Raw genomic sequence first — 23,901 nt, 5'->3', positions numbered from 1 at the left:
TTCTGATTGGCAAGCCCTAGGCTCTGTGGTTTAACCTGCAGCGCCACCCGTGTCCCGGACCCATAGTATAGAATATACACCTGCCAAAAACAAAATCAGTTTGTGGTTATCCCTCTGGCCCTATCAATCAGGACTAAGGATTGCTGGTTTGCGTGTGTGTGTGCGCGCGCGCCTGCCTTTGAGAGAGAGATACAGAGAGTTACATAGACAGAGTTTTACGGGGTTTTTTGTATCATTGTAACCTGTTGCTTATATGATCACTTTGGGAACTATTTGATTGGAAGGGAATAGTGTAAAGCTCACAAACAATAAATAAAAAATAGATCGCTTGGATTTGCTCCTCGCCCCCCCCCCCTTGGTGTCAGATCTCTCTTTCCCACACCTCACTAACTGCGCACAGCGAGAGACAGAGACAGAGAGCGAGCTGAAATCCGATCAGGAGAGAGGAGGAGGAGGAGGGAAAGGGTGCCCCTGATTTGCTGTTCGGAGCATGAATGCAGACGGGAGAAAGCGAGACGTGCTAGGACCCAGAGGCTTGCAAAATCCAAGAGAGTCATCTTTTCGTCTGGATCCCAGAGGTTTAGCAGCTTCTTCTGGTGGTGGGATGTGCAAGCGAAGCTGGTACCAGCCCAGAGGAGAGATCCTTTCCTGGTGAAATCTAGAACTGGATCGAGGGCGCACCGGAAGATCAAGAAGGTGGCATGCATGGCTTTTGGGGGGTTTTTTTGGGGGGGGTTGCGTGGAGAAGCTGCCAAACCTTAAGATATAGTGCTGGTTTCTGTCTGGTTGCCCCTAGATCTGTTTCGTGGGTTTGGGCTGCCTGACAGCAAGGCGACTGAGTTTCTAACAACAAACAGGCCTCCCTTGGAAATGCATCATTATATTTTTGTTTGGGGAAAGGTCTTGGGGCTCCTCCAAAAGGACCCAGGTGTCCGTACAATCAGTTACACTTGGCTAAGCTTTTTATGTGTGTGCATGCTCACGATTTATTTGACAAATCTCCAAAGGATAGGGGTAGGTTTAGAGAGAAGGATGGTGGGTTTCGGGGCAGGGTGGTTGTGTGTGTTATTCATATATATATATATATATATATATATATATATATATATATATATATATATATATATATACCTATAGTACACATATAACTGCTAAGAAGACTCCCCCAATAATATTTTTTTTAAAGCATAGCAATGCAGAAGGAAGTGGTAAATGAAAAGAGGAAGCTGTCAAAACTGAGTCAGTGCACTGGTCCACTGAGCTCAGCATTGTTTACAGTACAACTAGTAGTGGCTCTCCAGGAATTTGGATGGGGGTCTCATTGAACCCTGCCTGGAGATCCTGGAGATTGAATCTGGGACTGTCTGCATGCCAAGCAGGTGCTCTGCCACTGAGCTATGGCCCTTCCTCACACACAAGAAAAGGGGCACAGAAGGCAGGGTGGAATGTATTTTTAGTGGGCGGGGGGGGGGGTGTATTACTTGTAAAGTTTCTTGACTGTATGGGATGGAAGGATTTACTTGGGTCAGTGAAGCATAACTGCTCAGCTTTCTTTGATAAACTTCCTTGAACCCACCCACCACTCCTAAGAATATATATATATATATATATATATATATATATATATATATATATTACTTATTTACATCATTGTGCACTGCACTTTCGCATAAAGCTTTGCAAGGCAGTGCAAGTTATAAAATATCCAGGGAACAAGATGTCAGATTGTGATTGTATTGCACAATCGAAAAACTATCTCTGGTTGGCAGATGTTGTATTAACTACGTATACGTCACACATGTAAAGCGCACACACACACACACATGCACACACACACACACCCCACTTCCCAAAGAATTATGAAAACTGTTATTTGTTAAGGGTGCTGGGAACTGTAGCTCTGAGAGCAGCAAACAACAGTCCCAAGGATTCATGGGGAGTGGGGGGGGGGGGAAACTGTGCATTAAATGCATGGTGTGTAGACGGCCCTTGTATGTGGTTGGTCAAGATGTGCTGAGCCAGCACTGGATCCTCAACTTTGAGTCACTTTTGCATTTTGCGTGTTTGTGCTGTGGGATCTGACATAACTCAGCTTTATTTTATTTTATCCCTAATGCAGCCTTTGCCAACCTGGGGGGGGGGCACCAGGTTGGTGGAGGCTGCCCTAATGAAAACAGGTCTTTGGCGGGGGGGGGGGGAACTGTTGGCTTGGGGCAGGGAATTATTCCAAATTTGGCCTTCCGCCACCTAGCATCATGTGCTTTGCTCAAGTTTAGCTAGAGAGAAAGCCTTCTACTCCAACCAGCAGATTAGCCCATGAGGTTCTGAGGCTGCATTCGATTTGATTCCCCCACCAGCAAACGTGTTTGAAAAGCCAGCTCATCTGCTTTATTTTATTTTATCTTTAAACCACCATTTGCTTTTGCAGGCCTCTGAGAGCAGGGCTGCTGGCCTGTGTGCCTAACGTCTTGTTGCGATGCTTGAATAAAAGGAGCAAGCACACGGGCTGCATCATGGAAGGATGGCCTGGCAACTGGGGTTGGCAGCACCTCATGGCTACCCACGAAGGAGAAGACCCCCCCAGCCACGCTCCCGACTTTGTTCATGTGAGACATCCTGCCTTGGTAAGGAGGGAGACACTGACCTGGATTTTTAATATGCTCTGTTAGAGCTTAAATCAGGCACAGGCCCAAATGCCCAAGCAGCACTTATTTATCTGCTTGTTTTAAAACATTTGTACCCGGCTGAAGTTCTGAAGGAGGCATACAATATATTCAATATCTGCTAAAATAGACAATGGCACAATCAATACTGGAGTGGGGCAAAGATGTAGAGTAAATCTCTCTCCCACCCGCCCCAAACTCTCCAGGGTTCTATCAAATACCAGTGGAAGCCAGTCCATTAAGGCTAATGGGGCACAGCCCCACCAACCTCAGCCTGCCACCAGCCAGACCCTGCCCCCCTGCATGCTTACTTAAATCCGGTCCAGGGGGTCACCCTGCCTGCCATCTTCCTCCTCCTTAGTCTCAGTGCTGCCCCTTGTAGACCTCAGCAGGGAGAAGGATCATGGAGTCAAAGAATGAGTTGGCTCTTGCTGTCATTGGCCTTGCAAATACATACTACATAAAAAATAAGAAAAATTCTTTCCAGTAGCACCTTAGAGACCAACTAAGTTTGTTCTTAGCACGAGCTTTCGTGTGCATGCACACTTCTTCAGATACTCTGAAACAGAAGTCACCAGACCCTTCTATATAGTGAGAGGGTGGGGAAGGGTATCACTCAAGGGTGGTGGGAATGGGTGATTGGCTGGTAGGTGTGGTAAACCTGTTGATGACCAATTGCAGCCGTTAAGAGCCGTATTATTGTTTATTTTTATGTACACAGTTTACAGATTAAGCAGTGTATATATTTTTGCCAATTATTTTTATTGATTTTCCAAATTATTAAGCAGTATATGTAAGTCTGCTGACAACCCCCCCCCCCCTCACTGATGCTGTTTTGGCTACTGTGTCCCCACATGGGTGTGCTACCTAGCTGGGCAAAAGTTGCCGCTGCTCATTGCGGGAGGCTTAAGCACACGTTCAAAGCGTTCTCTGGTTTGACACACGTCCTGAGCTCTTGTGGCTTTTCAGTTTACACTCTCACCCAACTTAATAATGTAATTCTCCTACTCCTACTCCCACCCCCACCCCCATTCCATGAGTTCCTGACTGAGTCAGATTTCCCTAGGATCATAACACTAAATTATTAACTCACAGAAGGCAAGTATGGATACTTAAGGTTTTATTTTATTTTCAAAGCAGCCCAGGCATAAACTTAACCATCCTTGCTCATGCAAGCCTCTTTCCGGTTGCTGGCAGAGGGGTGGGTAAGTCAGGAAGAGGTGGAGAAACTCCCCAGTAGGACATTTGAGAGAAGGGAATCTCTGCTCCACTTGGGAGCTCTGCTCAAAGAATCAATTACATGCATGTTTTACAGAGCCCCACTGAGACCACTGGGGTTTATTCCCACTTAAGAGAGTAATGGATGACAGTTTCATTGTAAAATGTTGGCGTTACAGCGCTGCTGTGCAGCCCAGAACATTCCATCCCGAGGACAGGATGCTGGGATTTCATTTTAACACCCACACATTGTTAAAACCCTTCTAACCAGATTGCTAAAGAACACTGAAAACAAGCCTTTTATTGTGCTTAAAATGGCATGCTCCTAAAAGGGGGGCGGGGAATTCCTTCTGCAAACTAGGGGTGGGCAAAACTGTCAAATTCTTCAGATTCTCATTTTTCTGGTCTTAACATCAGTTATCCACATTTTTATTTATGCATATTTTTCTTTATGCAAAGGAGAATTCCTCCTAATACACACATGTATGTCTGTCTGTCTGTCTGTATGCATGCAGTTTTATAGAACATGCGAATTTTTGCAGAGCAAATTTCCTCTAATATAATGCATTTTAGTGGGAGGGTTTGTATGTTGAATTTTGAAGGGTGGCTGTTTCAGGCAGGGTTTTCCTCACAGCCGTACCTGGAAATACTAGAGATTGTACTTGGGACCTTTTGCATGCAAGGCAGATGCTCTGAGCCATAGTTCTTCCCCAAAGGACGGCCCTACCATTGGGCAGAGGGAGATAGAGGGTGCTTGGTCGGGGTGAGCAGCAGTGCCAAGATATTAGGGGATAAGGCAGTATTTTCTTCTATAGGGAGAGTTTTAGCCATCTCTCTTTAATGTTATAGCCCTTTAAAAAAAAATGTTCTCTGTTTTGGGGGCCCTTGTTAGAATTAACAAATAAATAGAAATGGTCCAAGTGATCTGTCGTGATCTACATGGTGGTGAAATGAAGAGGGTTTGGTTGTTGTTGTTGTTCAGTCGTTCAGTCATGTCCGACTCTTCGTGACCCCATGGACCAGAGCACGCCAGGCACGCCTATCCTTCACTGCCTCCCAGGGGCGTACCCAGGATCAAAACTAGGGGGGAGGCAAGCCATGGTCGTTCAGGTTATGACATTTCAGCATGGAAAGGCAAATGAAACCAAAAGTTTAGGAAAATTATATATAATTATAGCAGTGCTTTATTACGGTAGTTATTACAATTATTTGCTTGAATTTTTTTTTAAAAAAATTATTTTAGTTACATGTCTTATACCAGGGGTGGCCAACTCCCAAGAGACTGTGATCTACTTTCAGCAGTGATCTACCCCTGTTTTTTGGGGTTCAGCTCAAAGTTGTTGACCTTTTTGGCGGATGAGGAATGCCCCGTTTTTTAGGGGTTCGTTTCATTTTTAGATTACTGACCACATTATGAAAACAGCAAACAAAAACAGCTTCAAAAAAGAGAAAAACTCCCCCCCCAACAGAAAGCCTCAAATGCCAGAAAAACTCAGTTTCCCAGGATCCTCAGCCCCCGCAAAGGAACTACTCACTATGCAAGGGAACTCACTTTCCAAAGCTCCCTTGCAATGATCAGCCATCAGCCGGCGCAACACACACACACACACACACGCAGTGGCCGGCTGTCAGTTGGCACAGCTCAATTGTTATTGAGATTTTGGGAGGGGGAGAAAGACCAGTAGTTGAGCTTTTTTAGGAGAGCTTCCCCCCCCCCCTTTTAGGCTGCCGAGTGCCGATAACCATTTAATTTTTTTAGCTTCTGGGGGGGGGCTGGTGCCCCCTGCCCCCCCCCCCCGGGTATGCCCATGCTGCCTCCCGCAGTTTGGCCAAACTCAGGTTTGGTACCATGCCCAAAAACCCACCTTAAATCCACGGCTGTGATAAGTTTTTGCTTGGACCTAGACTAGCATTTGTCAGTCATCCCAGCTCAGCAGTGGCTGGCCGTGACCTTCCAGAGTTTCAGGCAGGGTTTTTCTCCCAGCCCTAACCTTCTGCATGCCAAGCGGGTGCTCCTATCACTGAGCCATGGCCCTTCTTCCCTTAGTTGAAAACTCATAACCTCGGTATAAAGGCAGTTTCCTATGTCACAGTCAGGATTTGCCTGCTTCTCTTGGCCTCTTTGCTGACATCTAACCCATGAGGAAATCAGGTTACCCAAGTTAATCATGCGTAGCAATCCTGTCCTTGGGCAAGTTTGGAGGACCCAGTCCAGTGCGTTAAGGTCAGGTCTAGATTTTCCATTCACTGCTGCTTTTCCTGCGTGTTGTTTATAGACCCTGCTGGTTTCCTGCCTCTCCCCCCTCCCCTCCCCCTCCTCCTCCCCAGTCCTCCCTCCCTTGTCAATTAGAGCATTTTCCTGATCACTCTGAGTGCAGTGCAGGAGAAAAAAACTAGGGCTTTTAAAAAAAGCATTTAAATATCCAAGACACGTGACAGTTAAGAAGAGATGCCAGCTGCCACATTGTTCTTGGGAAGTAAGAAAGAGAGAAAGTTTATCTAGGGGGGTGGGGGTCATCTTAAGTAATATACAGTATATATATGAATTGAAACACAACTGTTCTACCTTGGTGCAGCTGGTTAGCTTCTGCACACACTTGCATACCTATCTCGGCCCTCCTCCAGGCATGCAAGAGGCATTCAGAGACACATTTCAGCCTGGCAAAAATACCCAGGCACAGTGCAAAACAGGGCTGCTGGGAGATGAAGTCTGGGGACAAGAGGCCCAAACTGAGGAGGACTATGGGCCTGGGAGAGCCTCAAGTCCCAGGTGGAGACTCATGGAAGGCCACATTTGGCTCCTGAGGATGAGGTTCCACTGCTGTGTTTTCCCCAAAATAAGACACTGTCTTATATTTATTTTCCCTCAAGAAGACACACTATGGCTTATTTTCAGGGGGTGTCTTATTTTTAATTACATCACTTGTTGATGGGGCTGCCCGCACCTCTCCGGTCACCTCCGAGGCTCCTTCCTGCTGGAGGAGCCGCCCTCCAGCTGCTGCCCGTCTTCTTGACCGCTCAGCATCGGTAAGTTGCATAGCCTCGCCTATCCAGGGCCGTCTTAAGGGTGTTGCCGGGAGGTGCCACGCCCAGCCTCGCCTCTTCCTTGGCACCCTCCAGAACTGCGCCTATCACTATGTCTTATTTTCAGGATATGGCTTATATTGCGCAAATGCTTAGAAATCCTGCTACGGCTTATTTTATGGGTATGTCTTATTTTCGGGGAAACACGGTATTTGATGTACCTGGGGGAAAGATCCACCACTAACCCCACCTGTGTGGAGTCCTGGCTGTCGTGTCACAAAATAATGTTATGGGCTTGAGATAAATACCACGGGTGATTTTACCCCTTCAGTGTCCCAAAATCATGTGTAGGCAAAATAAGGCCTGGGGGCCGGATCTGGCCCAATCGCCTTCTAAATACGGTCCGCGGATGGTCAGGAATCAGCGTGTTTTTACATGAGTAGAATGTGTGCTTTTATTTAAAATGCATCTCTGGGTTATTTGTGGGGCCTGCCTGGTGTTTTTACATGAGTAGAATGTGCCCTTTTATTTAAAATGCATCTCTGGGTTATTTGTGGGGCATAGGAATGCATTCATTTTTTCCCCAAAATATAGTCCGGCCCCCCACAAGGCCTGAGGGACAGTGGACTGGCCCCCTGCTGAAAAAGTTTTCTGACCCCTGCCCAAAATGGTCTGTGGGGGTAGGGACCTGTCTCAATGCTGGGGCAGCAGCCAGGTTGAAAGAAGCCACTGGGAGAGTTACTTGTCTTTGTTTAGTTCCAGGAGTAAGCAAAGAGGGTGTCTGCTCTTCGGAAGAAAGTGTTTTCAGATCAAGCCAGGTGGCAAGATTTTGATTTGGAATATGGGGCAAGAGATGAGGTGGACTGGGCCCCAGGGAGCAGATTCTCCGTGGGCCAGAGAGGAGGCAGCTGGGATCCTGGGATTGTGTTTGAAGCGGCTGCAGAAATTGTTTTGGGACTGGGTGTGTTTGGGGGCCCTGACCCACAACCCAGAAGGAATAGGAGGGCACCAGAAGGACTGAGGACTGTGTTTTATTTACTGAAGTGTAAGCTCTGTGGGCAACCCAGGCAAGCTACTACAAGAAGAGGGGGTGGGGGTTTCTGCTGTTGACACTGTGAACTGAGTGACCCACAAAGAGACTGTACCTGCAAGTTCAACAATGACTTTGAAATGCTGTGATGTCTTGTTTTGTTTCCATTCCATGCATGCTGTGTCAGATTTATGTATAGGCTAAGTAGGCTGAAGCCTAGGGTCTCTAAATCTAGGGGGCCTCCCCAGCCCACCTGCCCCCCAGCAGTCAGTCTCCCCTCTCCCAAAATTGCAAACCCAAGACTTCACACAAGGGCAGGGCAACTCGGGCCCAGCAACTATGAGACTCAGGGCCAGCCAGTGGGGCTCAATTTGAAGCTCTGGGGCCCAACTTGAAATTTTTTTGTGGGGCCCCAGTTCACAGCTCAAGTCTGCAGAATCTTAGAGATATAAATAAAATCCATCTAGATTGCCCTGGTGCAGGGGGGGGGGGCCCTTAGGACTGGCCCCATTGCTCCAAGTGCCTTAAGGCCAGTCCTGATGAGACTGGCAACCCCTGCCCCTTGGAGGTCCCTGGTGCCACTATTCAGAGTACAGACTCCAGGACTCCAGAGCCAGCAGGCCCAGGGGCAGCATCCAGCTGCACAGCCTTCCCCAGCTGCAGGGTCAGGTCTGTAGTGGTCAGTGGGAGTGGGTGGGGGGGCCGGCTGGGGCAGATAGACCAGGCAAGCAAGCTCTGCCAAGTCCCTTCCGTTCCTTCCCTCCTCCTTGGCTTGAACAGAGCAGGGCAAGCACATGTGACTGGCTCTGGCCTCCCCCCTCCCAGGCAGGGAAGTCTATCTTCCACACTTCACAGAGCCCTGTTGGTGCCTGCAGCATGCCCTGCAGATGGAGATGGCCCACAGGCAGAGAGAGGCCTTGGGGATCAGGGAAGGCAGCAGGGGGAAGGGATCCTTGGGGGGAACCAGATTAACTACCTGCAGAAGGCAGGAGGCCAGGCTGCAGGTTGGTAACGGGACCTCATCCCAAGGGAAAATAAGTATAGGGATCGGTTCAGGGACAGAGGAACTGCGTTTTGTCTTCTTTTATTTGTGCCCGGTGGTGTTTTCCTTTCTGTGTTTGATTTAAAGTGCCTTTTGTGTTTAAAATCCTGTTAGTCAATAAAATCTTTATTCTTTGTTTAAAAGACTAGTCTGGTGCTCTGACCACGGAGTCTCCCCCGCTCTGCCCACTACCAGTGCCTTAAGAAGGGTCCTGGGAGGGGGAAAGCCCCAAAATGTGCAGGAGAAACCCCAAGTTAGGCGTTTTCATCTCCAAACCCCAGGAGTCAGCCAGAGGGGTCTCACTGCCCCTCCAGAAAGGCACAGGGGAGTCAGTGAGTGGTGGCAGCTACTGAAGAGTGATAGAAGCCCACCAAGTTTATCCAGTCGAATATTTTTTTTAAATTTTTAGATTCTAATCTGAGCATGAGTAAAAGATTTGAAAGTGGTGCTAGCAAGCGCAAGAGATAGAGACTCGAAAATGCTTGGGTAATGAAGTTAAGACCAAACACTGCTTTTGTGCATCAACCACTCATTGAAGCAACAAGGGTCAGCAGTGAAGCTATCCAGCCTGAGCCAAGTACCTTGGTTTATGAACATAATCCGTTCCGGAAGTCTGTTCTTAAACTGAAACTGTTCTTAAACCGAGGCACGCTTTCACTAGATAGATAGATAGGTGTTTATTCGGCATTTGCGCCCGTCATACAATACAATCATACAATACAAAACAAGCAGTCAATCAAAAATCAGATAAAATCAAATAAAACGATAACCCAATACAGGCCGCGGATATAATAACACAACTCACTGGGACCAATATTATCACTTCGATAAAACATATATAAAAAGAATTAAAGTTAAAATTTAGGCACCCAAAACTAAAAACAATGTCTAATTCTATTTTTGAAAAACATATCTAATCATCAGTAATCGGCTGACATCCCATTTTGTCTCTTGTGCGAGATGACAGCTGTTAGGAATCTAGCAACCTGTAGAGTTATATAAGGGTCCACATCTTGGAGAACCCAAGCAAGACGTAGGTCAACTGGCTTATCAGCAATGGACTGAATTATCGGATTTAATATACTGGCACGTATCGATCTGTACATAGGGCAGTTGAACATAACATGCTGTAGAGATTCAGTTGATTTGTTTCCACAGGCACACATAGGAGAAACTTGGCCCTTAGTAAATCTATGACTCAGCACGTTCGATGGAAAAACATTAAACCTAGCTCTAATGAAGGCATAACGATGTGAAGCAACCGTGAGTGATGTTAAATAAGATGGAACTCTGTAGATAGGGGTAATGCCGATATTTAACGGCGAACAAACTCCCCCACCAGTTAAGAGATTTTGATATAGCTCCACATCGTCCAGAATTTGGTTTATACACCTTTTTGCTGCACGCTTTCACTAATGAGGCCTCCTGCCGCTGGTGCCCTTCCACCATTCGGATTCCGTTCTTAGACCGAGGTAAAGTTCTCAAACCAAGACACTATTTCCGGTTTTGTGGAGTTTGCAAACCGAATCGTTCCTAAACTGGACTGTTCTTAAACCGAGGTACCAATGTACTAGCATGCAATCAGACAAAAACCTCCCTGAAAGAGAAACAGTGAAGCAGGATGTGGAACAGCAAGATGATTATGAGGAGGCAGCCATGATGCTGGCTCAAACTGAAAATATAGAACTAATTCAAGAGTCACTGACTGGACAGGGAGAGGCAAAAGAGCCACAAGAAAATAATGCGAATGGTCAGATTTTGCAGTTCATACCTGGTAAGATAGGCCATCCAGATGCAGATAAATATGATGCCAAACATAGATATACTGTTACAGATGTTGTTTTGTGGTCAGAATTATCACATGAGGAAGTATCCTATTGGGTAGAGAGGGGTCCCTCTCAAGTTCTGCATCATTGTGGACCATTTTCAAATTGCAAGCGAGTGTACAAAAAGCAGTCCAGGCTTTGCACAAAAGCTCTTTTTTTATTCAACAAAAGCAAATGGGGAAACATATAGCTTAGAGTGGCTTGTATATTCTCCAGTCAAAAGGCTGGATTTATTGCTTTGTTTGTAAACCCTTTCCAGACCTTGCATCTTCTTCCACAGCTTTAACTATTGAAGGGTTTGATGACTGACAAAACCCTCATCTTAACCAAAGTCATGAAAATTAAGGGAAGCATAATAATGCCATGTTGACCTACCTAACAAGGAAGTGAGGGCAAACGTTAACTTCCAAGCTAGAAGAACAAATAAAAGCAGAACAGCAGTACTGGTGGCATGTCATGCAGAGAATTATTGCTGTACAATGGTACCTCTGGTTACGTACTTAATGCGTTCTGGAGGTCCGTTCTTAACCTGAAACTGTTCTTAACCTGAAGCACCACTTTAGCCAATGGGGCCTCCTGCTGCTGCCACGCCGTCGTCATGTGATTTCTGTTCTCATCCTGAAGCAAAGTTCTTAACCTGAAGCGTTATTTCTGGGTTAGCGGAGTCTGTAACCTGAAGCCTATGTAACCTGAGGTACCACTCTTGTAGAACGAGGCTTACATTTTGGATCTCCAAATAATGGCAAATATCTTTTACAACTAGTGGCAAAATTTGATCCATTTTTACTTGCTCATATCAATTGGTATGGACATTCTGAATCAGGCATTCCCTCTTATGGCCCTGGGTGAGATAGTGTTTTGTTACCCTGTTCAGTGATGTACTTTTGCATGTTTGTGATGATGGAAACTCTTAATGATGTTTACGAATTGTTCTGATAAGGAATGATAGAGGAGGGCCTTTGGGTGGGACGTCTCTGGCACTGAGGCTCGCATCCTGGCTTAAACATGTCGTTAGAAGCTCATCTTCTTGCATGCCAAGTGTGGGTGACTGGGTAAGCTGTATTTGGGTGCAGAACAGTGGCCAGAGGGTGCCCCCAAAAGGAAAGGAAAGGGCCTGGTGAAATCCAGGAAACTGGAGGTCATTTACAGAGGAACTGTTCTTGTGGGTTTTTTTTTAAAAAATGTTTCACTGCAGTATTAATTATGATGATAGTGATAAAGGAGGGCGGGACATTTCAGGCACTCGAGCACAGCTGTGGAAAGCCGCCCTTTTTGCTAATGGGGGGCAGTGTTATACGCAGGATAAGGTAAAGGTGAACGGCGTTTCCGTGCGCTGCTCTGGTTTGCCAGAAGCGGCTTAGTCATGCTGGCCACCTGACCTGGAAGCTGTACGCCGGCTCCCTCAGCCAGTAACTAGAGATGAGCGCCGCAACCCCAGAGTTGGACACGACTGGACCTAAGGTGCTATTGGAAGGAATATTTTTTATTTTTTATTTTGTTTCGACTATGGCAGACCAACATGGCTACCTACCTGTAACTAGAATTGTGTGTTTGAGGGACAGGAAAAGGGAGTTTTCAAGCAGGGGCTTCTGGGCAGAAAGAGGAGGAAGTAAGTCTGAGATCCATCTTGGAGAAGGAGACAGGAGGTTGCCTGGAATGCCTTGGGGAATGTAAACCACATCAGTCTCCACTGTGTCTTCTATTCTCCAAAGGGACACAGACCCTGTGTGTGCCTGCTCTCTTGCCACTGCTTGGCAGAGAGAGGGGCAGGCACCAGGCTTTTGTAACACTGGTGTCAGGAGTGGGATCTGTGTTTCCTGGAGAGAAGACCCAGGAGCAACGTGCACCAGAAGTAAAAAAAAATGGAGGGAGGAATGGCAGTACTCCTCGAGCAGTTAAAGCTGATGTAGGAACATCTAAACCAGCAGTGGAAGCTGAAGGGCGAGCACCAAAGCTGACAGTGGGAACAGATGCAAAAACACCACAGCAGCTGAAAGAATAAAGTGTGACTCCATGCCAGGAGCCAGTGATGGAAGGAAAAGGTACCAAGCTGGCTGGAGCTGAGGAGGAGCTACTCTTGGGGTGCAAGTGGTGGAGGAGGAAAGTGCCTTGGAGGGAAAGCTGGCTAGCTGAGCTGAGCAGCTTCTGATTGACCCCGGGGAAGCCTACTGTGGAGGAGGAGAAAACTGAGATTCCTGAGAGCCTGCCAGAGGAACCAGTGGCTGCAGAGGTGCCAGAAGGAGAGGAGCAGACAGGTCCTTCTGATAGAAGCCACGGGTCCTTCTGCCATGTCTTCTATTCTCCAAAGGGACACAGACCCTGTGTGTGCCTGTGGCCCCATGCGCTCTGTTTGGCCACTGCTTGGCAGAGAGAGGGGCAGGGACTGGGCTTTTGTAACAGTACACTTGGCACATGCTCACACTCTGCTTCCTTATTAGCACATTGCAACTTTACAGTGCTTAGCCCAGGCGCAAAGTAGACCCTTTCCCACTCTCCCTTGCATTGAAGTGGCCCCTACCCCAGGGTGGTGGAACACTTTGTACGCTAGTAAAAGCCCCTTCTTTTTCATCCAGAAACCACAAATATCACCCTGTCCTTTTGACTTTATTTCAGGCACCCAAGTTACGCTGATCGAGGCTCCAACCTAAGGCCAGGACGGCGACATGAAAAACGACAAGGTGAGCTCCCTACCCCACTCCTGCCCCCTGCAGTCTCAGGAGAAATCTGTTTCTTCCCCCATATTATTGATCTATGAATATGAATGTTGCATTGCTGCACTGCACCAGTGGCAGGGAGTCTTTTTCAGCCTGTGCGGCCTCATTCCCTTCTGCACAAAGTTTCCAAGTGCCACATAGAATCATAGAACCTGCAGAGTTGGGAGGGTCATCTATCTGTAGTCCAACCCCCTGCAATGATGGAATCTCACGTAGATCATACATGACAGGTGGCCATCAAACCTCTGCTTCAAAACCTCCAAGGAAGGAGAGTCCATCACCTCTTATGGAAGTCTGTTCCACTGTCAAACAGCTCTTACCATCAGAAAGGTCTTCCTGATGTTTAGTTGGAATCTCCTTTCATAGCAGCAGCAACAACAACAACAACAACAATTTATTTATACCCTGCCCATCTGGCTGGGCTCCCCCAGGGACTCTGGGCGGCTTCCAACAAAATATTAAAATACAATAATCCATCAAACATTAAAAGCTTCCCTAAACAGGGCTGCCTTCAGATGTCTTCTAAAAGTCTGGTAAAATCGAAAATTCTTTCTAGTAGCACCTTAGAGACCAACTGAGTTTGTTCCTGGTATGAGCTTTCGTGTGCATGCACACTTCTTCAGATACCAAAGTCTGGTAGTTGTTGTTCTCTTTGACATCTTGTGGGAGGGCGTTCCACAGGGAGGGTGCCACTACCGAGAAGGCCCTCTGCCTGGATCCCTCTAACTTGGCTTCTTGCAGTGAGGGAACCGCCAGAACCACCAGAAGGCCCTTGGTGCTGGACCTCAGTGTCCAGGTAGATCGATGGGGGTGGAGACGCTCCTTCTTGTAACTGGAATCCACTGGTTTGAGTCCTACCCTCCAGAGCAGGAGGAAACAAGCTTGCTCTATCCTCCATGCGACAGCCCTTGAGATATGTTGAGATGGATATCATCATTTCCTCTCTGTCTCCTCTTTTCCAAGTTAAACATACCCAGCTCCCTCAACCGTTCATGAGACTTGGTTTCCAGGACTGTACCAGAGGCAAAAATGAGCAAAGCAAAGAATATAAAGAACACCTTTCTACTGCAGGCTTTCATATACACATTCACATGTCCCTCGTCTCCCTCCCTCCAGATAAGCAAAAGCTTCATTAGTGTTCAAGGAACACATTCCATACAGGCAAAAGCACTTGGGCTATGCAGCAGGGCCAGTGATGGGCATGGCTTGGGAAAGTGTGTGGCCTAAGGAGAGGTTCAAGGACCAGATACAGAGGCCTGGGTGGGCACATTTAGCTTCTGCACAAACTTTGGGAATTGCTTCCCTTTGGGAGTGGCATGCCTCCTGCACCAAGCCAGGAATTCATAGTGCTCTCCTACGAGGGTAAACGAACGTAAAATGTTAAGAGCCACATAAAGCACTTCTGGTTCTCTGGGTTTGCTGCACAGTTCAATCTCTTTATTCTCTTGCGGCTGTTCACCACCACACCCACTGTTCCCCCCCTCTCCCTGCCCAGCAGTTCCATTAGTTCCTTATTCAGATTTCCCCAGGATCACAACACTAAATAATTTACTCACAAAAGGCAATCACGAAGCACTTAAGTTTGTTTCTTTGTTTGTTTTCAAAAAGCAAGCTTTGCATAAATTTGTGCTTGCTGAGAGCTGTGGTCCAAAACCAGTTGATTAAAGTTGCTCTAGTACAGACATCTCCAAACTAAGGCCCGTGGGCCAGATGCGGCCCACGCGAGCCAATTGTGCGGCCCCCAACGACGCACGACGCCCGCTCTTACCGGCGCGGTGCAGTTGCCCATCTCCAGGTCAGTGCAGCGACGGAAATAGCTTTTGTGCATGCACAAAACGTCATTTCCGGCGCACTTTCAGGTCTGCGGAGGCCCGTCTGCACCCGCAAAAGCTATTTCTGGTGCTGCGCCGACCCGGAAGTGCACTGGAAAAAGCGAGTGCCGCCCTCCGGCCCACTGCGCAATCAGCGCCGGAAGAACCGGCCCAAGGCTGGGTAAGTTTGGGGACCCCTGCTCTAGTAGGATGGGAGAGGAAAGGGGGAAATGTCTGTCCCCCTCCAGACTGGTGCTCAGGTTCTCTTTTTTGGGGGGTGGGATAAGGCTATTACTGGTCACTAGCTGTTACCAGACGTCCCCATTTCCTAAGGACAGTCCCCGGATTTACAAATCTGTACCCGCACAAAACCCGTCCCCAGAATGCGTGATTGGTTCAACAGCACAAGACACATCATATGGGGACTTCCGGTGAGGCAAAATGGTGGGCGCCACTGCTGAGGGAGAACCAGGGATGCCTGAAGCGTCACCTGGGGGAACCACTGACCCCACCCTACCCCAATTTGAGAAGGGAGCGAGAGCACCCAGCCACCAGGCTGACTGCCATGAAAACCCCGGAGCCAATGCAGGGAGAAGGAGGAGAGGAGAAGGAGAAAGAAGAGAGAGAGAAAGGCAGGAGAATTTCCAAAACAATAATGCCCTCTTACACCACAAAGAACTCATAACCAGAGCCATCTTAAGCCTATCTTAGACCCCACCCATCTTCCCCCCCGCCCACCTATTTCGCCCTTTTTCTTCCTAATGTCTCAACAAATGAAGCTGATTTGTAAAAATGTCACTTGGAAAAAATACGAGAGAGAGACAATGCACATACTTTTGTGAATCGAGAAAATATTTAATAAAAAACACAATAAAAGAAAGAAAGAGGAAGGAGAAAAAAGATGGGGGGGCTGACCTTGCCGCACTGCTTAGGAGAGGTAGGAGAGGCAAGGATACGTGGCGGAGCCCAGGCCCGACCCGAGCCTACTCCACGGGGGCTAGCGCTCCAAGAGAGCAGACCGGGGCCCAGAGGAAGGCTGTGCGACAGAGGAGATCACAGAAGAGAAGATATTACTTCTTAATATTTTTTTTTTAAAAAAATAACTTTTTTAAATAACTTTTTTCTCTTTCAAAAAAAAAAGTGTCCACGGAATATTTGAAAAACAAACAAACAAACAACCTGGTAAACTTACTGTGATGGCTACATTCTCCCTCCACTGGATACTAATTGACGGGAATCACAGATGGGAGGGTGCTCTTGTGCTCAGGTCCCGCCATAGTGTTATAAAAATTCTGTAACTGGGTCCGTCTCCAGAAGGGAGTCTGTAACACTGGGAAGAGTGCTATAATTTAAGAGCCCCTTCTAGACAACGCAGCACAAAGACAAAGACAATACCGAGTCTCCCAAATCAAGGCCTTGTTTATTAGGAACAGTTGCAGCAGGGTGTTTTGCAAGCAAAAGACCTAGAACAATGGAGCGCAGGCTCCTGTATAGACTTTTGAAATAGCCCCGCTCCGGCTCAAGAACACCCCTCCATACATCATACATACATCAGAATTACATCACAAAGTGGGATGGTCAGAGGAGGTAACCTGAGAATTCTCACACCTGTGCCATCCCTCCTTGAACCCCTCCCAGACACACAAAAGTGTTCATGGTTTCCTGTCCTGGGCAGGCAGGGGTAATGACCGTCCTTTGGGAAATGGCCCATCAGAATGCCAGAGATTATCAGTCAGGCAGAGGGCTGCTCACCTCCTTCCTCCTTGCAGAGATGTCAGTTTGGGAGTGAAAAATGGCGTGAGGCCTGTTCTTCCTGTGTTTGCTTGGTGAATTAATAATATTATATATATATATATATATATATATATATATATATATATATATATATATATATATATATATATAAAATACCTTAAATTCTTACAACAATTCCTGTCAACCCTCCCTGCTGTTTCCCGCCAAAAAAGGGAAAGGTTTACAGCTATGGGTCCTGCCTCTTATTGGGCTGCTGTAAGAGCAGGATGCTGGATGGGCCCTTTGGCCTGATCCAGCAGGGCTTTTCACAGATGCAGTAATTGTGCATTAACAGTGAATTCAGGAGTGGCCCACCCATGAGGCAGACTGAAGCAGCCACCTCAGTCACAGCCCCACCCTTGCTCCTGCTGCTGCTGAACGCCAATTCAACCCCAATGGGGAAGCAGCACCTTCCTGTTTTACCTCAGGTGGTGAAGTGGGACGGGCCGCTCCTGAGTGGATGTATCCTGGATCCTCTGCACCCAGGATCAAGCAGATCTCCTGCTTTCCATGACCTTTATATTTTGCTGCTCTTGGCTCGTGCTCTGCTTGCGAACAACTAATGTCCCCGAATCCCTTTTTATGCAGGCTTCTGTAAGCTAGAAAGGTGCCCTGTGTGAATAGACGCCCTGGAGAGCAACCTGGCTCTTCTGACTATTTCTGCCCACCCCCACCCCCCGTGTCCGCTCTTTGTGTCTGCAGGGCCAGCGCGCAGTTGTCTTTGTGGTTCTGTTTGGTCTGGTCATGCTGCTAATCATCTACAATGGCAGGAGCGAGGTCTTCCACTACACCGCTGAGAAAGCGAAGCCCCCGCTGCCTTCTAGCCTCAAGAAATGGGGGGTGAAGAGCGGGTACCTGCCAGTCTCTGGAAACAAGGTATGGGGAGCGCGTGGAACTTTCAGCTGCCATTGTTTTGCAGGTCATAGAATGGGAAATCTCAGGCTTGGGGCCTAGATCTCCACAGATCTCACCCCCTCACTGGCTCTGCGGCACAATCAGGTGTTTTCTGCCTAACTAGAAAGTGTCCTTGAACTCTTGGGAGAAAAAGGACTGTGTAAGCAACTAAGATAAAATTAACAACAACAACAACAATTTATTATTTATACCCCGCCCATCGGCTGGGTTTCCCCAGCCGCTCTGGGCAGCTTCGAACAGAATATTAAAATACAATAATCTATTAAACATTAAATGCTTCCCTAAACAGGGCTGCTTTCAGATGTCCCCTAAAAGTCTGGTAGTTGGTTTTCTCTTTGACATCTGGTGGGAGGGCGTTCCACAGGGCGGGTGCCACTACCGAGAAGGACCTCTGCCTGGTTCCCTGTAACTTGGCTTCTCGCAGCAAGGGAACCCCCAGAAGGCCCTCATTTACATTCATCGCCCCTCCCACTTTTGCCTCTGGTCCTGCCCACCACTGACATGTGTCCCATGGGCGACAGCCCAGAAGGGAGTGCAGCCCTCAGACTGAAAAAGGTTCCCTACCTCTGTTTATTATTACATTTACATCACAGAAAAATTACATTCTCCAAAACACTTCAAGGCATGCTATAGACACTTCCCCAGCCCCGTTTTTATCCTTGCAACAACCCTGTGAGGTTGGTTAGGCTGTGTTACTGGCCCAAGGTCTCCCAATGGGCTTTGTGGCTGTAGATTAATCATTGGTGGTCCTGGAAAGGGGAGCGGGCGGGGAGGGATCTTGAGAAATTCCATAATTTCTGGCATGTCACCAGCCACTGTTCCCTTCCCTCTGGCTCTGTAAACCAGAAGGATGGAATGATGAGTCTGGTGACTTTTCTTATGTTAAATAGGTACTTACAAAGTCAAAATAGATCCTAATCGTGGAGGAATTGAGCGCTCCTTCTGCCAGCAGCCGGTACTTCTTGCTGAAGGGGTAGTGGTGATCCACGATACCGAGCCTTCGACCCCGCTCGCTTCAGCAGCCCTTACTAGGGCTTACCGAAGAGTAGGGGAGGCTCTGGGGGTATCCACAGGATCCATGCCTCCAGGACGCTCTTCCTAGAGTTTTCCAGGGGGTCGCAGCGCAGTTGCGACTACCCCTCCCCCCTCAGCATTAGAGAAACCTCAGAGCCAAGGCTTCTCCCGACTGTGCAGCTCGGTGCCCAACTGGAAGTCCCAACATTCAACTTAATTGGAAGTCCTTGAGTTCTGGTGTTATGAGAGAGGGAGAAAAACCTTTCTCTATCCACTTCCTCCATAAAAAAAGCTAAAGGTAAAGGGACCCCTGACCATTAGGTCCAGTCGCGGACGACTCTGGGGTTGTGGCGCTCATCTTGCTTTACTGGCCAAGGGAGCCGGGGTACATCTCCCGGGTCATGTGGCCAGCAGGACTAAGCCGCTTCTGGTGAACCAGAGCAGCGCACGGAAACGCCGTTTACCTTCCCGCTGGAGCGGTACCTATTTATCTACTTGCACTTTGACATGCTTTCGAACTGCTATGTTGGCAGGAGCTGGGACCGAACAATGGGAGCTCACCCCGTCGCAGGGATTCAAACCGCCGACCTTCCGCTCGGCAAGCCCTAGGCTCTGTGGTTTAACCCACAGCGCCACCCGTGTAGCTTGCATAATTTTATAAACTTATGCTATGTCGCCTCTTACTCTTATTTCCCCCCACCCCACCCCCAGACTTTGGATCATCACTGCAGCCAATGTGTGATCGTCACCAGTTCCAGTCACCTGCTGGGGAGCAAGCTGGGGGCAGCAATCGACCAGTCGGAGTGCACAGTTCGTATGAACGATGCTCCCACGACGTCCTACGAAGCGGATGTTGGTAACAAGACGACCTTCAGGGTGGTGGCCCATTCAAGTATCTTCCGGGTCCTGAAGAAACCACAGGAGTTTGTCAACAAGACTCCGGACACCATCTTAATCTTTTGGGGGCCACCGGTCAGGATGCAGAAGAGCTTGCTGAAGGTCATTCAGCGCGTCAGCATGTCATTCCCCAACATGACAGCCTTCGTAGCTTCCCCCAGGCGCATGAAACAGTTTGACGACTTGTTCAAAAAGGAGACAGGGAAGGACAGGTAAATTCACCTGCCATTGTCCCTCCAGCATACTTTCTGCAGCTCCTCTTCCAGGCAAGCCCTGCTGTGGGGAGGGAGGGAAGAAAGATAGGTTGGTTGTATCTTTTCCTTTTAACTTACAAGAGGGAGGTGTCTGCAGATTTGCAGAAGTAGAAGAAAAATGGTGTTAATAGGTGGAGGGCGGCGGCTAAATCCTAGAAAGGAAGAAATGCTAGGATATTGATTAATTGGCTGGTCTAGAGAAGAACCAATCTTGTTTACATGGCAAAGGGGGCAAAAGGGAGTGAGATGTGTGTTTGAGGGGACATGAAAATGAAGTTATTGAGCAAGGGTTGCCAGGAAGGAGAAGGAGGAAGAAGAGCTGAGATCCAGTTTGGGCAGGTTGCCTGCCCTGCTGCCTCTTGAAAGAACTATGCTATAAGATCTGGACTCCGTCTATGCTGACTGAAGGTGTAAACAGGTGAATAAACCACCTTCCTTAAAGCCATGACAGTCTCTGCCGCGTCTCTCTCCAAAAGGGACACGGACCCTGTTTAGGTGCCTGGGACCCCATTGGATCGGCAGAAACGGGCAGGCACCTCCCACAAAAAAACAAAAAACAAAACCAGCCAAATGAGGGTGGAGTGTGTGCTGAGTGATAAAAGAATGCCGACTGACTGTGGAGTACAGTATATGGGGTGTGTGGAATGAAAAACTGATGTGAAATGGAACAGAGTGACTGGAATCCTCAATGTGAAGAAGAAGAAGAAGAGTTTGGGTTTGATATCCCGCTTTATCACTACCAGAAGGAGTCTCAAAGCGGCTCACATTCTCCTTTCCCTTCCTCCCCCACAACAAACACTCTGTGAGGTGAGTGGGGCTAAGAGACTTCAGAGAAGTGTGACTAGCCCAAGGTCATCCAGCAGCTGCATGTGGAGGAGTGGAGACGCGAACCCGGTTCCCCAGATTACGAGTCTACCGCTCTTAACCACTACACCACACTGGCTCCTGTGGAGAATTCCTCACTGCAACATTTTGTTGCAGGTTGGCATCTAATCTATATCAGGTTGTGTTTGGATTCCCTTTCCTATGGGGAAATAAGCTCTCCTTTTGTTTCTCCCTGCTTTTGCAGAGTGACATCACGGTCATGGCTGAGCACCGGCTGGTTCACCATGGTGATTGCCGTTGAGCTGTGTGACAAGATCCACGTCTATGGGATGGTCCCCCCCAACTACTGCATGTAAGTCCTGCACTCTGCATGCTCCTTGTCAGTTTTGAGGGGGGGGGAGAGGTTGTCCCAGGGCTGTCTCAATCTCTGCCTCTGCTTCCCTGCACCGCTCTCTGCTCACCGAACCCTCCCCCCCACCCCGTTCTCTTCCCCAATAGCAGGAAGCCTCTGCCCCACAAGTTGCCCTACCACTACTATGAGCCGAAGGGTCCGGATGAATGTGCCACCTACATCCACAACGAACAAAGCCGCAAGGGCCACCACCACCGGTTCATCACCGAGAAGCGGGTCTTTGCCAAGTGGGCAAGTCTCTACAACATCACCTTCTCCCACCCGAACTGGGACTGAAGCCCCCCCGTGGGGTGGGGCAGAGGAGAAACCACACAAGTGCCAAACCCATGGACTTGCGGGGCAATGGGGAGGAGCTTCTGGGGCACGCAGCCCTCTCCACAACAGGAGGAGGGAAAGAGATGCCCTGGGTGTGAAGATGGCTCAAGGGCCAACGTTGATCCTATCCCCAGGCCTTCCTTGTGCCAGGCCGCTCAGCTGCTGTTTTAAACTTCCCACAATGCCCTTGGGCATTATGCATTGGATGACTCTGCTACCTGCCCCCCCCCCCCCCGCTTAATGACAGCTCACAGCCTGTTGTTGCCAGGAAAGCCCATGGTTTGAAAGCCCACCAGAGGGCTTGTATTAGCACACAAAACGACCCCTGTCGGATCAGGATGAGAGCTCGGCACCTTGTATCTTCCAACCAGGTACTTCGGAGAAGCCTACAAGGAGGGGTGTGAAGGTGGCAGCCCTCCACTGCGTTTTGCCTCCTGCTTGGAGCGGGTTATACAGAGGTAGACTTCCTTAGTACATGGGGGTTTGGTTCTCATCTGTCACGGTTAAGAGCTGTGGGCAGACCTTGAATTTTACCCAGCCCTTTGTAACAGGGGCAGGCAACCTTTTTTGAGAGGGTCAAGGACAGCACTCCCTTGTGGGAGGGAGAAGTGGTTGCGGTGGTTGGGAGGGGAACTAAAATGCTGCTAACTTTTTTAATAGGGACTTTTTACTTTTACCAAAAAAATAATAATTGCAAGGCAAATGTTGAAATGTGGAGAACTGGAGATTGGAAATAATGAGAAACTGAGAGAAACCAAAATCGACGGATTTGCTCAACCCGAGCAAACCCACAAGTACCTGCTATGGCTCCTCTTTCCCCCACCCCCACAAACCCTGCTAGCTCACCTTCCTGTGCCAACTCTTTGCATTGTACTAAAATAACATCTTGCAAATAGACCCAAGAGGAGCTGGAAAGAGGAGTAGCATGGGGTGGAACAGATCGAAGATTTTGTTTTTATTCCAGGGAGGCAAGCCATGTGTCATTAGTCTGCTGTTTACTTAAGAAGCGGGTTTGTGTTTTGTTTAGTTTTTATTAAGTTTGCACCCGCTGGCCAAAATGAGCCCAGCCATAGGAGCCAACATCTAGGGGCCACGGTCTCTTCGGCCCTCCCAATAAAACATTTGATGGTGCTGGGGCCCCAAAGCTGATGGGCATTGCCATTCAAATGGTCTGTGTGCACTACATCTTGTAGTCAATTATGCAGTGCAGAGCTTTCCTGCCCCCCTGCCCCGCCCCGGTATTTTATTCAAGTTGGCACCCCTGAGCCCAGCCCTTGAGAGGGAGGAAAGTAAAATGGGAAAGAGCAAAGGTAGCCTCAGCTCAGTCCAATGGTGCCTGGTGCCCCGGTGGGCGAAAGGCAGGGAGCCCAACAGAACGGGGAACAAGAGCTAATGACAGGCAGAGCCAACTCATTCTAGTTCTGCAAGGGTCAACACAGAGCCTAGAGATAAAGGAGCTGAATGGAGCAGCCACCCTCTGGGTAGCTGTAGATAAGAAGGAAAGGAGATGGGGTCTGGCTAAGGACAGGCGTGAGGTTGATGGGGCAGTGCCCCTTTCACCCTGATGGGCAAGCCTCCACTGATCTCATCCCTTCCCATTCACATCCTCACTCTGCAACTACCCCATCCCAGAAACCGTACACTCCAGACAGCCAGTGTGGTGTAGTGGTTAAGAGCGCCGGACTCATAATCTGGTGAACCGGGTTTGCGTCCCCGCTCCTCCACATGCAGCTGCTGGGTGACCTTGGGCCAGTCACACTTCTCTGAAGTCTCTCAGCCCCACTCACCTCACAGAGTGTTTGTTGTGGGGGAGGAAGGGAAAGGAGAATGTTAGCCGCTTTGAGACTTCTTAGGGTAGCGATAAAGCAGGATATCACATCCAAACTCTTCTTCTTCTTCTTCCTCCCCACAATCATTTTTTCATCTGGTGGTACAGCCCTCATGTGGTAGCCCAGCCATTGTGCACAACTGTAGTTTTTAAAATAGTACCCCCTCCACACACCAGAGCATTTATCCAAAAGCTAAAATAGGACCAGGGACCAGGAAATCAGAAGTGTCAGAAATCAACGGGGACATCTGGGCTGCTTCCACAAAGAGGACATTAATTGTGGAATAGCTACTCTTCGTTTGCTCACTTTTTATGGGGC

The 23,901-nt window shown here is 48.4% G+C and overlaps 1 protein-coding gene across 5 annotated transcripts; it reads left to right on the top strand.

Annotated features, from left to right (window-relative positions):
- The first annotated feature begins 464 nt into the window (after window positions 1–464).
- Window positions 465–22,624, top strand: ST6GALNAC6 (ST6 N-acetylgalactosaminide alpha-2,6-sialyltransferase 6). 5 transcript variants are annotated; one of them, XM_033137871.1, is made up of 7 exons: window positions 465–696; window positions 2,429–2,624; window positions 13,417–13,481; window positions 17,825–17,998; window positions 19,763–20,160; window positions 21,272–21,379; window positions 21,529–22,624. In XM_033137871.1, exons 3-7 carry the CDS (start codon window positions 13,467–13,469, stop codon window positions 21,713–21,715), a joined length of 882 nt encoding a protein of 293 aa, XP_032993762.1. In that variant the 5' UTR covers window positions 465–696; window positions 2,429–2,624; window positions 13,417–13,466; the 3' UTR covers window positions 21,716–22,624. The 5 variants fall into 5 exon arrangements, with proteins under 5 accessions (XP_032993762.1, XP_032993760.1, XP_032993761.1 ...); XM_033137869.1 differs by having other exon boundaries at window positions 21,526–22,624; XM_033137870.1 differs by lacking the exon at window positions 2,429–2,624 and having other exon boundaries at window positions 21,526–22,624.
- The last annotated feature ends 1,277 nt before the right edge of the window (window positions 22,625–23,901 follow it).

Source organism: Lacerta agilis, chromosome Z (assembly GCF_009819535.1).
Source record: "Lacerta agilis isolate rLacAgi1 chromosome Z, rLacAgi1.pri, whole genome shotgun sequence".
Classification (NCBI taxonomy): domain Eukaryota; kingdom Metazoa; phylum Chordata; class Lepidosauria; order Squamata; family Lacertidae; genus Lacerta; species Lacerta agilis.
Note: the sequence above shows the minus strand (reverse complement) of the source record. Positions and strands in the feature narration are given on the sequence as shown.